The sequence below is a fragment of the Phocoena sinus genome, chromosome 20 (assembly GCF_008692025.1).
Source record: "Phocoena sinus isolate mPhoSin1 chromosome 20, mPhoSin1.pri, whole genome shotgun sequence".
NCBI classification, from domain to species: Eukaryota; Metazoa; Chordata; class Mammalia; order Artiodactyla; family Phocoenidae; genus Phocoena; species Phocoena sinus.
The window spans coordinates 49,238,443-49,252,339 of record NC_045782.1 but is presented as its reverse complement, the minus strand read 5'-3'; the positions used below and the strand labels follow the sequence as shown (position 1 = coordinate 49,252,339).

The window sequence follows — 13,897 nt, the reverse complement described above, 5'->3', positions numbered from 1 at the left end:
TCACTAGTGCTTGTTGACTGAATAAGCCTTTATAAATTGTTCACAGAAACCAAGCCTGTTTCAGGACTACTGAAGGGGAAAGTTTTTTAATAGCATTAAACCAATTCCATCATTCATACCCAACTTTAATAATTGCAATATAGGCTGCAGGGGCTTCCCTGGTGGCGCAGTGGTTAAGAATCTGCCTGCCAATGCAGGAGACACGGGTTCGAGCCCTGCCGGGAAGATCCCACATGCTGCAGAGCAACTAAGCCCATGTGCCACAAGTACTGAGCCTGCGCTCAGAGCCCACGATCCACAACAACTGAGCCCGCGTGCCACAACTACTGAAGCCCGTGCACCTAGAGCCCGTGCTCCGCAACAAGAGAAGCCACCGCAATGAGAAGCCTGCGCACCGCAACAAAGAGTAGCCCCCGCTCACCACAACTAGAGAAAGCCTGCGTGCAGCAACAAAGACCCAACATAGCCAAAAATAAATAAATACATAAATTTATTTTTTTAAAAAAAACAATATAGACTGCAACAATGCCAGATAAAGGCATGCTTTTGAAATAGAAATGCCCTTTTTATTTTGGGCCATGCCATGCCACACGGCTTGTGGGATCTTAGTTTCCCAACCAGGGATGGAACCCAGGCCCCCAGCAGTGAGAGTGCAGAGTCCTAACTACTGGACTGCCAGGGAATTCCCATAGAAATCTTCTTGAAGACTCAAAAAAAAAAAAAAAAAGTGGAAGACACAGAAAGCACTAGGCTAAGGAAGGTGACATCCTGACCCTCTCTAAAGCGGCCAGGCCTCACAGGAAGCAGCTCACAGCCATCTCACCACCACAAAAGCGGAAAGACGCAGCATCGCAGCATCTTGCATAATGAAGAATAACAAAAATCCCCTACACAGCCTTCACCCTATATTACATTTTTTTAGTCCATGGGAAGAGAGAAGGAAAACAACATTACCAGCAGTTTCAAAGCATGTAGGATTCACTTCTTGAAAATTTCTAAATAATTTTCCACCTCCTCCAGACCTCTATTATTGCAACTGAAACTGAGTGACAATAATTAGAGAGACAGTCAAGAGGCAGTGTGGCAATGGAGCAGACGGACAGGTTCGGGCAAAGTGCTTTTCTTTCAGAGCCCCCTGTCCACAACTTTTATCTTGGAGGGTGAGCAGGAAAGGGGTGAGGAGGGCTACAGGAGTGGAGACTCCACCAGCCACACGGCTCTCAGGCTCAAGCTTTCCGTCCTCTGCCTCATGTCTCTCTCATTCACTCACACACACACACACACGTCCCCACCCTCCTCCACCGCCAAGTAACCTCTATGTTTGCTCTCACATTGGAATAAGACGGCGCTCTCCTTCTACTTCTTACTGGAGAACTACCTAATCTTAAAGGCATGAAATACATAAGAAAAAACTATTTGGCAAGATGGTTTTTGACTAACACCCAGGACATTCAGAAAGGGGCAGGCTGGTATGAACCCTAAGATTCCACAGACTGAACCCAAACCAATAAAAGCCACTTAACTCGCAATTTCTCCCCTAAAGGAAACATTTTGTATCTGGCCAGAAGACAATATATGGGTTGAGAGATCTTCAATCTTTAAGACAAAAACTAAGGAAAGGTAAATAAGTGACTCTACAAATGGTCAAAATCTGACCCAAATCCCAATCAGAACAAATATATATTTTCCCCACGCTTAAAATATCAGAGTGAGAAAAATGTAAATCAGCTGATTTAACAGAGGCCTTAAAGAAGGAGTTAATCTCAGGTAAATAAATAAAGAAACCATCATCTCATGTGAACAGCCAGGTCATAATACACAAATATGCAAAAGAAATTTTTTTTAACCTAGCTAGTAATCAACAGATATAATGAGGTGCTATTTGTAACCATTAAATTAGTTTAAAAAAAAAAAGCTTTCATATGTTAATCCTCACCGGTGGCACATTTGCAGTGATACTGGAACACATACCCCGATACGTGGCTAAGAACAGGGTAGACCGATACAGCCCTTTTGGAAAGCAAATTGGCACCACGCATCAAGAATTCTCAAAATCGGGCTTCCCTGGCGGCGCAGTGGTTGAGAGTCCGCCTGCCGATGCAGGGGACGCGGGTTCGCGCCTCGGTCCGGGAAGATCCCACGTGCCGCGGAGCAGCTGGGCCCGTGAGCCATGGCCGCTGAGCCTGCGCGTCCGGAGCCTGTGCTCCGCAACGGGAGAGGCCACAGCGGTGAGAGGCCCGCGTACCGCAAAAAAAAAAAAAGAATTCTCAAAATGTTTATATCCTCTGACATATTAATGTCACCCCTGGAAATCTACCCTAAAGACCACAAAATGTATAATTATGGTAACCTTATGTTCCAGATTTTCTAAGAAAGCCCTGACTTCATGTAATTGTATTCTTTTCAATTAACGCAAATCACTAAGAGTGGAACTACCCTGGAAACAATGAAAGTCATCAATATCATAGAAAAGTGAAGGAAACTGGTTTGGCACAGGGTCAATCAGCAAAGTGTTCTAGTTTCTGTTTGGGATGGAGGGTTGAAGACAAAAATTCAAGCTCAATGAATGTTAACTTTTGCCACATGGAGCCTGGTTCAATCTGTTATTCCCTCAACAGTTGCTGAGCTGCTTCTATTGGGTACCGGGCCCCAGGCTTGTTCTGGAGGCATAAAAGACGAAACAGCAAATCTCTCTAGACGCCACGGGCTCCCACGCACCATCCTGCGGCAGCGCCCATGCGTGTCACTGCCCACACCTCACTTTAATCTTCTGAGGACGGCAGGTGTGCCTGGTTAAGATCAACATCTCCACTCTCTCAAGAGGCTTATTTCTTAAAGACCTCTTGTCCCTCGTGCTGCAGGATAGGGACCAGCCTGGAGCTAATAAAAGCCGAGAGGAGTTAAGATCTGTGTTTGAGAAGTAAAAGCCTTGAACGGCCCGCTGAGTTTAACGATCTTAAGAACCCATGCTCAGAAATTTCATTATTTTGTCAGAGGCATCACCACTAACATTTCCGATGTTACTACTAGATGGACCCCGCCCATCTCTACCTCGCGACCTGTCCTAAGAGAGAGGCAGGCAAACACACAGGCAACCTCTGGAGCAGCAATTCCCAGAGTCAGAGCCGTCTGAGAACCGGATTAAAGCTAAAGACTCTCCAAAAACGCACATTCACAGAAACTCTCACATAGAATCTCAGAGGGGCCTGAAAGCCCATTAAGGGGCAGGTTGCAGGTTCAAAATGTCTGCTCAAGTTCAGAGGTCACAAAGAGGAACAGAGTCACTGAGTCTTTTCTTGGGCAGGGAACCCTATGAAGGCAAAAATACCTCTTCCTTTTGCAAATGAGAATTGTGACATCCAGGAAGTACAGTCATCTAATAAGAAGGTAAAATGACCGGAAAAAAACACCTCCCGATTATTTCACAGTGTTTAGAGAGAAGCTGCCAGGGGATAAAGACCAGCCAGCCACAAGCATTATGAACATCTTTCTTAAAGTGTCAATTAAATATTCAGAAAACCCCTAATTCCACATTTTTCCAAAAAAAAAAAAAAGCAGCTTTGAAATGACTTTTGTTTACCCTTCCCCCCCCCACACACAGGTCTTCAGAGTACAGCTTATCACACCACGCGTGTAGCCTGAACCACGCTGCACTGGTCTAGTGAGTTAAGACCCTCAGAATAAACAATTCAGGATCACGGGGAGTATACAGGAGAGAGGGCTGACAAACTCCGTGGTGTGGTCTCTGGGTCTGTAAAGGACACCAAAGAGTATGCAGTCAAGAAAGGCCCTCTGGGGCTTCCCTGGTGGCGCAGTGGTTGGGAGTCCGCCTGCCGATGCAGGGGACACGGGTTCGTGCCCCGGTCCGGGAAGATCCCACATGCCGCGGAGCGGCTGGGCCCGTGAGCCATGGCCGCTGAGCCTGCACGTCCGGAGCCTGTGCTCCGCAAACGGGAGAGGCCACAACAGTGAGAGGCCCGCGTACCGCAAAAAAAAAAAGAAAGGCCTTCTGGTGAGTTTTCGAAATTCTCTTTCACTGAACAGAGAAACTCTAAGACTAATTCTCTTTCTTTAGCTTATTATAAATGAGCTATGTTTCAAAGGTTTTTTATACCAAGGTGGCAGCTTGGAAATCATAACCCATTTCCCCAAAGATACAATGTTAAAAACAGTACTAGTGTCCCAGGCTGACTCATGAACCACCAGTGGCGGTTCTGAGGGAACCCCTGGACCTGGCATTCTATGTGCTTTATGAGTCCATAGCACGCACTTCCTTTTGAAATGTGGAATCTGAATAGTTGTCTTATCTTTTGAGGTAAATTCTCTGTAAAACCTAGGAGAGAAATGGACAGTTCTGGAGACTAAGGCAAACCCTTAAAGAACTGGGAGCCTTATTCTTCAAATGATCATCTTGAGCTATTAGGTACTTTTTGTGTGGTAAACCCTATGGGTGGGGAATCTTCTTTAAGTCAACATTTCTGGCTCCTCCAAAATACAAAGAACATGATTTTTTTTAATTGCATAAAGAGAAAGAAAGGAAGAACTTCTTCCTCATCTTTATGAGTGGTCAGCAGAATAACGGAGCCCAGAGATGTCCCTGTCCCAATCCCAGAACCTGCGAACATGTTACCCCTACATATGGGGGATTACCACTGCAGAATCAAGGCTGCTGATCCTCATCCATATCCAGGTGGGTCCAATGGAACCACAGGGTCCTAATTAGAAGAGGCAGAGGTCAGAGAGAAATGAGAAGATGCTACCTGCTGGCTTTGAAGATGGAAGGTGGCCACCAGCCAAGGAATGTGGGCAGCCTTCAGAAGCTGGAAAAGGTAAGGAAACGAACGGACGTTCCCTTAGGACCTCCAGAAAGGAACACTGACCAGTAAACACCTTGATTTTAGCTCAGTGAGAGCAAATCTGGACTTCTGACCTCCAGAACTATAAGATAATAAATGTACGCTCTTTTGAGCCACCAAACTTGCACTAACCTGTCACAGCCACCACAGGAAACAAATATCCCCTGCTTCCATTCACCCCGTCCAAGCACAAATTCATGCCACTGGTGGCAAAGCAGTCACTGTGTTAAAAGCAACCAGACCAACAGCTTCCTGCCTCGCCCGGTGGGTAAGAACACCAGAAGAGGGCACGAAGAAAGCCTGGCAGAACACTGGGATCTGCAAGAGATTAAACAGCAAGAGAAGGCACAGCGGCAGGCAAAGCTGGAGAAGACTTCTCCCGGGTGGGCAGAAAGACAGAAGCCTGGAGGAGCCAGAAAATCCTTCGGGACCAGCCAGGAGGTGATTTGTTTTCAATCACAGAAGAAAAGCACACACTACTTTTACCTGGAAGGTAACAAGGGGACATCTGATGGGTACCCATCCCTCACATGCTCTGGACTTCAGGCCACAAGTGGTGGGCCTTCCCCTGTCCGCCACTCAGGGTTGTGGGTCATTAACCCACCTTTTCTGCGGTCAGTGGTTCCTCAATGACTTACTCATAAATAACAGAAAACCATAACAACATGCTTCACCCGTCTCCTTTTACCATACTCCATGGCAAAGCTTGCTCGCTCAGAACTTAAGAAACAAACACCACCTATGTCAATTAGTCAATAAAGCAGGATTCGGTTCCCTTTAGCCACACAAGCATTTTTAACTGTGCTCTCTATATTCTGCTACCAAACCACAAAAGTTCACCACTTGTTCTATCTGCCATTCTTTCATCTCTCAGGAATAAAACGTTAAATTAACTGAAGCATTTCACAGAACCTTCTAAAACCCCGGCGATCTGAAGCTATTTGAGGGAGGAATGCCCTGCCGATGGCCAACAGTTCCCAGGATAAGGTTAGCTGGTGGAGGATTTGGAAACTGGTAGTTTTGTCAAGTTTTCCCTGTCTGTGTGATGTGATGACTATGCCGCGTCTCTGTGCACAGATGAGAAAGCAAACTTGCGTTTCTCCGCGTCCCTCGGGCTTCACCCGCAGGCGCTTTGGACCAGCAGCCCGTTCACACGGAACGGCGGGCAGCGATCGTCAACCCGGGCCTTGGAGTGGACGTTGGCCGAGGTCCTGGTCCCGATGGCACCCCCTGGTCGCAGCCTGTCCATTTCGGGTTCGCTGCCTGTGTTTTCTCATTTTCGTTTCTGAACAAAGACATGGACCCGGGCACACAACTTGCCAACACCTAAGGGGCCGGAAACTACGGAGAATGCCCGGGGGGAACTTAAGCATTCGCGGGGGCCCGCGGCGGGGCTGTGGGGCGACCGGGCCTGCGCCGGACAGAGGCCCGCGACCCCCTCCCGAGACCCTGGCCCCGAATTCGCGGCCCCGAGACCCTCTCCTCGCGAAACCCGCCCGAGACCCCGGCCTCGAGACCCTCGCGCCGGAGACCCCCGCCCCGGAGCCCCAGGCCCTGAGACCCCAGTCCTACGAACCCGGCCCCAGAGACCCGAGCCCGGCGACCCCCGGCGCCGACCCCGGAGACATGGGCACTCCGACGCCGGCCTCTCAGCGCCCCTCAGCCTTCAGCCTCAGGGCCCCGGGTGACCCCTGCCCTGCGGAGGTCCCCGCCCGGCCCGGCCGCCCTAGGCTCGCGTCCGGCACCACAGTCCCCGGGAAACGCGAGCCGCCAGAGGCGCGGCAGGACGCCGGGCCGGAGAAGGGAGGAAGCGAGGGAGAGGGCGTCCGCCGGCCGGGCCGCGAGCCGTACTGACCGTAGCTGTCGTCCTCGTCCATGGTGCCGGCGCCGCGTTCCGCGCCGGGTTCGCCGCTCGCCCCTGGACCCTTAGCTCCTGGCCCTGCTCGCCCAGCGCGTCTCGGAGCCCCGCCCCCGGCTCCGCGCCCGCCACCCGCCCCTTGCCTCCCGCGGGGCACCCCGCCCGCCGCCTGCGCGCCCCGCCCGCCGCCTGCGCGCGCGCACACACACACCCCGGCACGCGGCTGCCTCCTGGCCCGCGCCTGCGCACGCGCCCGGCCAGGCCCGCGGCCCCGCCCTCGCCGCCCGCGCGCCCACCCTTCGGGCTGCGTCCTGTAGCCTGCCCGCGCCTGCGTACGCGCTCCCGCTCAGGCCCCGCCCCTCCGACTGGCCCCTCGACCCGAGGCCCCGCCTCATACCACGCCCAAGCCCGAGGCCCCGCCCCGGCCGCCTACAGGGGCGCATCGGGTTTCGGATTTCTCAAGGGCGGCAGAGGCCGAGGGTACAGCACGGACTCTGGCTGCCCACAAAAGCCCAACGTCGTGTCCGGCCACTGAAGGGCAGGGTGGTCCTCGCTGACGTCAACCTCGCAGGTCCGGCCCTCCCCAGACTGCCAGAGACGGCCGGTCCTTGGTCAGAGACCAGAGCATTTGAATTCATTATTTCTGAGGTCTGAACCTTAGCACCGTGAATGTCATGAGCTCACTGCCTTTATACTTCCTTTTATTTGTCCTCTGAATTTACCCAGATCAAATTTCAAAGAGAGGCACCTCATCTCCCAGCATTTCAGGATTTGGGTGACCTTGATTCCTGGGCCTCTTAAATTTACACGTTTCTAGACTGTGCCTTACATGTTTTATTTGTCCGCCCTGGGCGGACCAAGCCCCTCCCGCCGGTAAACTGAGCTGCCCTTCGGGGAGCATGAGCAATAGCTCTTCACCGGGAGGTGGGCACCTCTCCAATTTTTAATTTAGAAAAATCAAGGAAAATGCCACTTTTCCTAGCCACTTCTGGATGCATACACTCTGTCTTGGTTTGGTGCTACCCCTAAAAATTATAAGTGCCTCAGTTGGAAGGAATCTCCGGATCACACATCACACAGGGATGGTCCAAGACCCCCCTGGGGGGTCATAACCCTGGACACCTAGCCAACGTGCTGTACCCAGGGGCTGCTGGAGAAGAGCTCAGCCCAAGGACCTGGCAATGTCCCCGGCAGTGTCTCCATCAGGGGGAGTTGTGACCCTCCTCAGCAGCCTATTGGGTGAGCCCTAAAATATGTCTCCCAAGAGACAACAAAGAAAAGTAATTTCCCCTCATGGAAAAGGAATAAATGAATGATGAAACTCTAGGCTTTCTTTCCAGATCTGCTTCCTATTAGCCTTGTGACCTGGGCAAACAGCTCAGTGCCCTGGACCTGTTTCCCACCCACACAATGGAGCCTCTGCCTATAAAATCCAGGCTTCTACCCAATATTGATCTCTGAAGTGACAGATCTGTCATTGTCTTCCTCTTGACCTCTGCACATGGATGGATGGATGGATGGATTTCAACACATCACCCTAAGGGATCCTAATCTTTACATTCCATCAGGGTGCAGCTCTGGCCCACCCTTCTGGTGGCTAAGAATATTGTACATTCACAAACAAACATCCCTCTTACTCCGCTGAGCTGTCTGACCCAGCCTTTGGTGGAGAAGCTTGATGTCTCCGGAAAGTCTAAGAAGATGGTCTCCATTTCCTTAGGCAGGTGTTTCTTTCGAACAGTTCCAGAAATTAGACACTTCCTTTGTATAGATTGTTATCTTACTCCTAAAAGGTTGATTCTGGTGGACCTAGCCGTTTAATCTTCACTGATTTCACCTAACTCTTGCTCAATGACCAAAACTTGGGAAGAAAAGCAATTGAGGCCACAGGTTAATTCTCACTATGATCTGAACTCCCAAACCCAGTACCTTTGGATGGGAAGGAATACGGGTGTGAATGCTAATCACTTCAATTAGCCTGGTACTTAACTGTTTACAAATTCCCCTAACTTACATTATTTCATTACAGCAGTGTTTTCCAATGGCAGGTCCTGACTCTGAATGGATGAGAAACCAATCACCATTGGATGAAAGTAAGATAGAATAAGACAGAATCAGTGTCCATCACATACCATAAGGATAATGTTTGTTTTGGTTGTAGGTGAACGCACTGGGTAGGGATGTAAAATGTACCTGACTGCAAGTCACTGTCAAAGACCCTCTGTTAGCTCACACTCCTGGCTCCGGGGCTTTGGTGAGCTGTTATCTCCATATTGCAGATTTGGAAACTGAGGCCCACAGAGGTCACAGTGTAGAATGGGAGCCACCAGGTCAGCTTCACTTGCTACTTGTGTCCTCAACCCCTGGAGCATAGCGAGACCTCAAAGGGAGAGCCAGAGGCAGGGAGCAGAGGAGCTGAGAGGGCACTGGCCGTGGGTCTGGAATCTGCTGGTCTGCTACTTACCCCCAGACCTCTTCCCCCACGTCAAGAACTTTGAAAATGGGTCAGGGACTTCCCTGGCGGTCCAGTGGTTAAGACTTCGCCTTCCAATGCAAGGGGTGCGGGTTCGATCCCTGGTCAGGGAGCTAAGATCCCACATGCCTTGTGGCCAAAACACCAAAACATAAAACAGAAGCAGTATTGTAACAAATTCAATAAAGACTCTTAAAAAATTGTCCACATCAAAAAAAAAAAAAATTGAAAAGAAAAAGAAAATGGGTCGGCGCTCCCTGCAGGCCTCTCACTGTGGTCTGTTGTTTTTAGTGGTTGATCCGCCTGACGAACGTTTTTTTTAAGTTAGTGCCTCCCTTCTGTCATCCTTGCCTTACATAATAATTTCAAAAATTAGAATGAATTAGGAAGGTTTTTGAGCAGAGGTAACCCAAAATATTTTTTTTTTCCTGTGCTTATACTGTGATGTTTAAAACTTTTTCAGAAACAGTATTCAAAAAGGGACAGGTTACTGGGTCCTGTCCCTTTCCTACAAGGGAGCACCCACAGGCTTTTAAAAGATTGAGCCTGGGCTTCCCTGGTGGCGCAGCGGTTGAGAGTCCATCTGCCGATGCAGGGGATACAGGTTCGTGCCCCGGTCCAGGAAGATCCCACATGCCGCAGAGCGGCTAGGCCCGTGAGCCATGGCCGCTGAGCCTGCGCGTCCGGAGCCTGTGCTCCGCAACGGGAGAGGCCACAACAGTGAGAGGCCCGCGTACCACGAAACAAAACAAAACAAAACAAAAGATTGAGGCTTATTTCCGCATTTACCAACGTGAGACTATTCCCAAGCTGTATGAAGTGGAAAAACCAAGGACAGAACAGGGGTATATAATATATTTCCATTTCTAACAAAAATACATCAACATGTGATGTACATTTACATTGTACGTTCAGCCATTTGATAAATATTTGTCGGGGGCAGGGCGCAGTGCCGTGCCATGCGCTGTTCAAGATGCTGAGGACACAGCAGCGAAGGGAGCAGCTGGAAAGCCATGCCATCTCGGGACTCCCAAACTAGTGGGCAAGCGTGGACTGTGGCTAACAGGGCACACAGGAGACTGGGGGCCTCCCTGCCTCTGGGAGGAGAGCCAGTTGCCAGGGAAACAGGAGTGGGAGACTCTTCATTAAATACCCTTCAATACTCAAAGGGGTTGAATTGTGAACCCAAAAACCTAACCTCCAGTACCTGTGAATTGTGACCTTATTTGGAAGTAAGGTCTTTGCAGATGTAATCAGGTTAAGATGAGATCATTAGGGTGGCCCAAATCCAATAACTGGTGTCCTTCTAGGAAGAGGAGATTAAGACACAGAGACACATAGAGAAGGCCATGTGAAGATGGAGGCAGACACTGGAGAGGCCGAGCAATGCCTGGGTCACCAGAAGCTGGAAGAGGCAAAGAAGGATTCTTCAGAGAGAGTGCAGCCCTGCCAATACCTTGATTCCAGACCTCCGGCCTCCAGACGTGAGAGAACAAATTTCTGTTGTTTTAAGCCCCCCAGCCCATGGGACTTTGTTATAGCAGCCCTGGGAAATACACAGCTTTTAAATTAAACACAATATGCCATGTATTACCTATTTTATTTTTTTAATTGAAGTATAGTTGATTTACAATGTTGTGTTAGTTTTGGGTGTACAGCGAAGTTCAGTTATTTATATATATATATATATATAAAATGTATATATTCTTTTTCATATTATTTTCCATTATGGTTTATTATAGGATATTGAATACAGTTCCCTGTGATATACAGTAAGCCCTTGTTGTTTATCTATTTTATATATAGTAGTGTGTATCTGCTAATCCCTAAACTCCTAATTTATCCCTCCCCCAAGCCCTTTCCCCTTTGTTAACCATAAGTTTGTTTTCTATGCCTGTGAGTCTGTTTCTGTTTTGTAAATAAGTTCATCTGTGTCATATTTTAAATTCTACATATAAGTGATATCATATGATATTATTACCTATTTTAAATTAATGTTTTAAATAAGAATTTTAGAGGGGGCTTAGATATAAGATACCATGGTAAGGGACTTTACTATTACCTCTCTGTTCTTCCTTGTGCCCATATTTCATCTGGTTCCTTTTTCTAAAACAAATGATTCTACTTCCTTGCCTTTCTCTTCTCCCATCAAGATGAGTGAGACAGCAGGGGGCCAAGTGGGCAGCGCAAACTGGAGGGTCTCGTGAGAAAGGGGAGGACGGTGTCCCCTCCCTGCATGAGCACTGACACCCCCTCCATGTGCAAAAGGAGCAACTCACCCCGCACATGCTGAAGGAACACGGTCCCCTGAGGCCAACAGAACCACAGGAAGCACCACGTCCTAAGGCCTCCCATCCATACAGAATTATAAATGGCTACCCGACACGCCACTACTCAGAGCTCCACCAAGGCCAGGGCCAGGGTGGGAGGGACAGTTACCTCAGACAACACCTGCTTCACAGAAGAGGAATGGGCTCAGCTGGGCCTGCCAGCCTCACCCTCCAACTGCTACGTGAACCCTTCATTCTCCCTGAGACCAAGGTGAGAGGCTGACGAGGCTGCCCAGCGGCGCTTCCGGAAGCCAGCCTCTGAGCCCTCCCCATGCAGGTTTAGACAGGTGTCCTCAGTAATACAAGACAGGGCCTGGGGGCAGCCCCTGCCAGCCCCGCCAGCCTCTCCAGCCTGCACTCGGGAGGGAGGTGGTGCTGGGGAAGGAAGCGCGCTTGCAGACGCAAACCGAGCCGCTCACACGGGCCGAGGCTGGGGCATTGTCTTGCTTTGAAAACCCCCAGATTTTATTCTGCTAAAGCTTGCAATTTCTTCTGTGTGTGAATGGCACTTGAAGTCTGTTTGTAATGGATCTTGATTGTGTCCAGCTGTCACAAACGGTTCCCCTGCCGCCCGACAAGACAGCTGGCCACGTGCCACACAGTCCAGGCTTTCACTTCAAATAGAGGAGCTAATGCTCCAGTTCCCGCCAGACCTGCCAAAATATTTTCACTTGTGAAAACAACAAAGGTGGGGGGGATGGGGGTGGGGGCAGGGGCTCAGAGACAGAAGCGTCGGGAGGACGGCGCAAGGAGGCTTCTGGGCCAAGGACATCAACGGAGGTGGGCTGGCCGCGTTCTCCGAGGAGTCCAAGGGCACGGTCACCAACCACACTCCTGTCGGGCTTACCCCTTCAACCAAGACTTCCTGGGGGCCTGGAATTCGGGACTGACAGAAGGCAACACCCACCGGTCTCTGCCAAGGGGAAGTGCCTAACCGAGGCCATGTAAGGCAGAAAACAGCAGATCAGTACACGTAAGAAGGGAGAATAAAGTACATGAACCACGGATCATTTCTATGACTGTAAGAGCAAAAAACCACATCAGGGCTTCCCTGGTGGCGCAGTGGTTGGGAGTCCGCCTGCCGATGCAGAGGACGTGGGTTCGTGCCCCGGTCTGGGAAGATCCCACATGCCACGGAGCGGCTGGGCCCGTGAGCCATGGCCGCTGGGCCTGCGCGTCGGGAGCCTGTGCTCCGCAACGGGAGAGCCCACGGCAGTGAGAGGCCCGCGTAACACAAAAAAAAAAAAAAAAAAAAACCACATCAAGGTGCATTTTAATAGTCCCAACAGTCAGCGCGGGATGATGAAGGCTGACACATCCTTTCAACAACACAGCTGTGACAGGTGCTGGGAAACCTGAGAATGGGAATGATTTGATTAGGGCTTTTTTTTTTTTTGCAGTACGCAGGCCTCTCACTGTTGTGGCCTCTCCCGTTGCGGAGCACAGGCTCCGGACACGCAGGCTCAGCGGCCATGGCTCACGGGCCCAGCCGCTCCGCGGCATGTGGGATCTTCCTGGACCGGGGCACGAACCCGTGTCCCCTGCATCGGCAGGCGGACTCTCAACCACTGCGCCACCAGGGAAGCCTGGGCCTCTTGTCTTGAAGGACTATCCTGGGGGCCAGGAAGGCAGACCAGGAAGCAGGTCCACTGGAGGTTGGAGCACTGGTTAGAAGACAATTTGAGTCCAACAGAAAAGTGGTGGCGACTCAAGCTGAGAGCCAGGCAGTGGGGACGGGAAAGAGAGGACTTTCCGGCAGCCAGGTGGAAAGATCAGAATTCTGTCACTGATGTGTGGGAGTAACGTGAAGGAGGTGCCGAGCGTGGCGGGCACGTTTCTGGCTTTGGCATCAGGGTGGATGGTGGGCCCCCAGCCATGGGAGGGACACAGGTGGAGCAGGACACAGGTAAGAGGAGGGCAGACAAAACAATGAACTCTGTCTGGGCCACAAATTTGCCAGTAGGATATCCAGGAAAAGATGTTCCTCGGGCTATATTGAGTACACAGTGGGGAATATTGATTGGAGTGGATTGATTCTGGCTACATCTAGGTATCCAGGGCTCACCAGATCCAACAGATTAACACTGAAGGGACAGAAAAAGAAGAGCTCTTCAGGGAGATGGGGGTGAATAGTGTCCAATCCTGAAAAGAAGTTGTGGCAAAGGCTCATCAGTTTTGGGAACTGGGTCACTGAGCGGAGTGATGCGGGCAGAAGGCAGACTGAGGACCGTGGAGAAGGGAGCAGAGGGCAAATCGAAGCTTAGGTGAGGGAGAGGGTGGCTGGGAGGGGACACGGAAAAAATGGGCCTTTTTTAGGATGGCTGACACTTGAACATGTTCACGAGAGAAGGAAGGGGGAAGAGCGAGACACAGGAGGCAG

At 50.5% G+C, this 13,897-nt stretch overlaps 1 protein-coding gene across 1 annotated transcript in view; it reads right to left on the bottom strand.

The window, feature by feature from the left end:
- Nucleotides 1-6,836, bottom strand: part of CYTH1 (cytohesin 1) — a 78,558-nt gene extending 71,722 nt beyond the window's left edge. Inside the window, exon 1 of the mRNA XM_032617890.1 lies at nt 6,712-6,836. Coding sequence (XP_032473781.1) covers nt 6,712-6,733 — 22 coding nt within the window. The 5' untranslated portion in view covers nt 6,734-6,836. The remainder of the gene's footprint in view (nt 1-6,711) is intronic.
- Nucleotides 6,837-13,897: the final 7,061 nt, after the last annotated feature.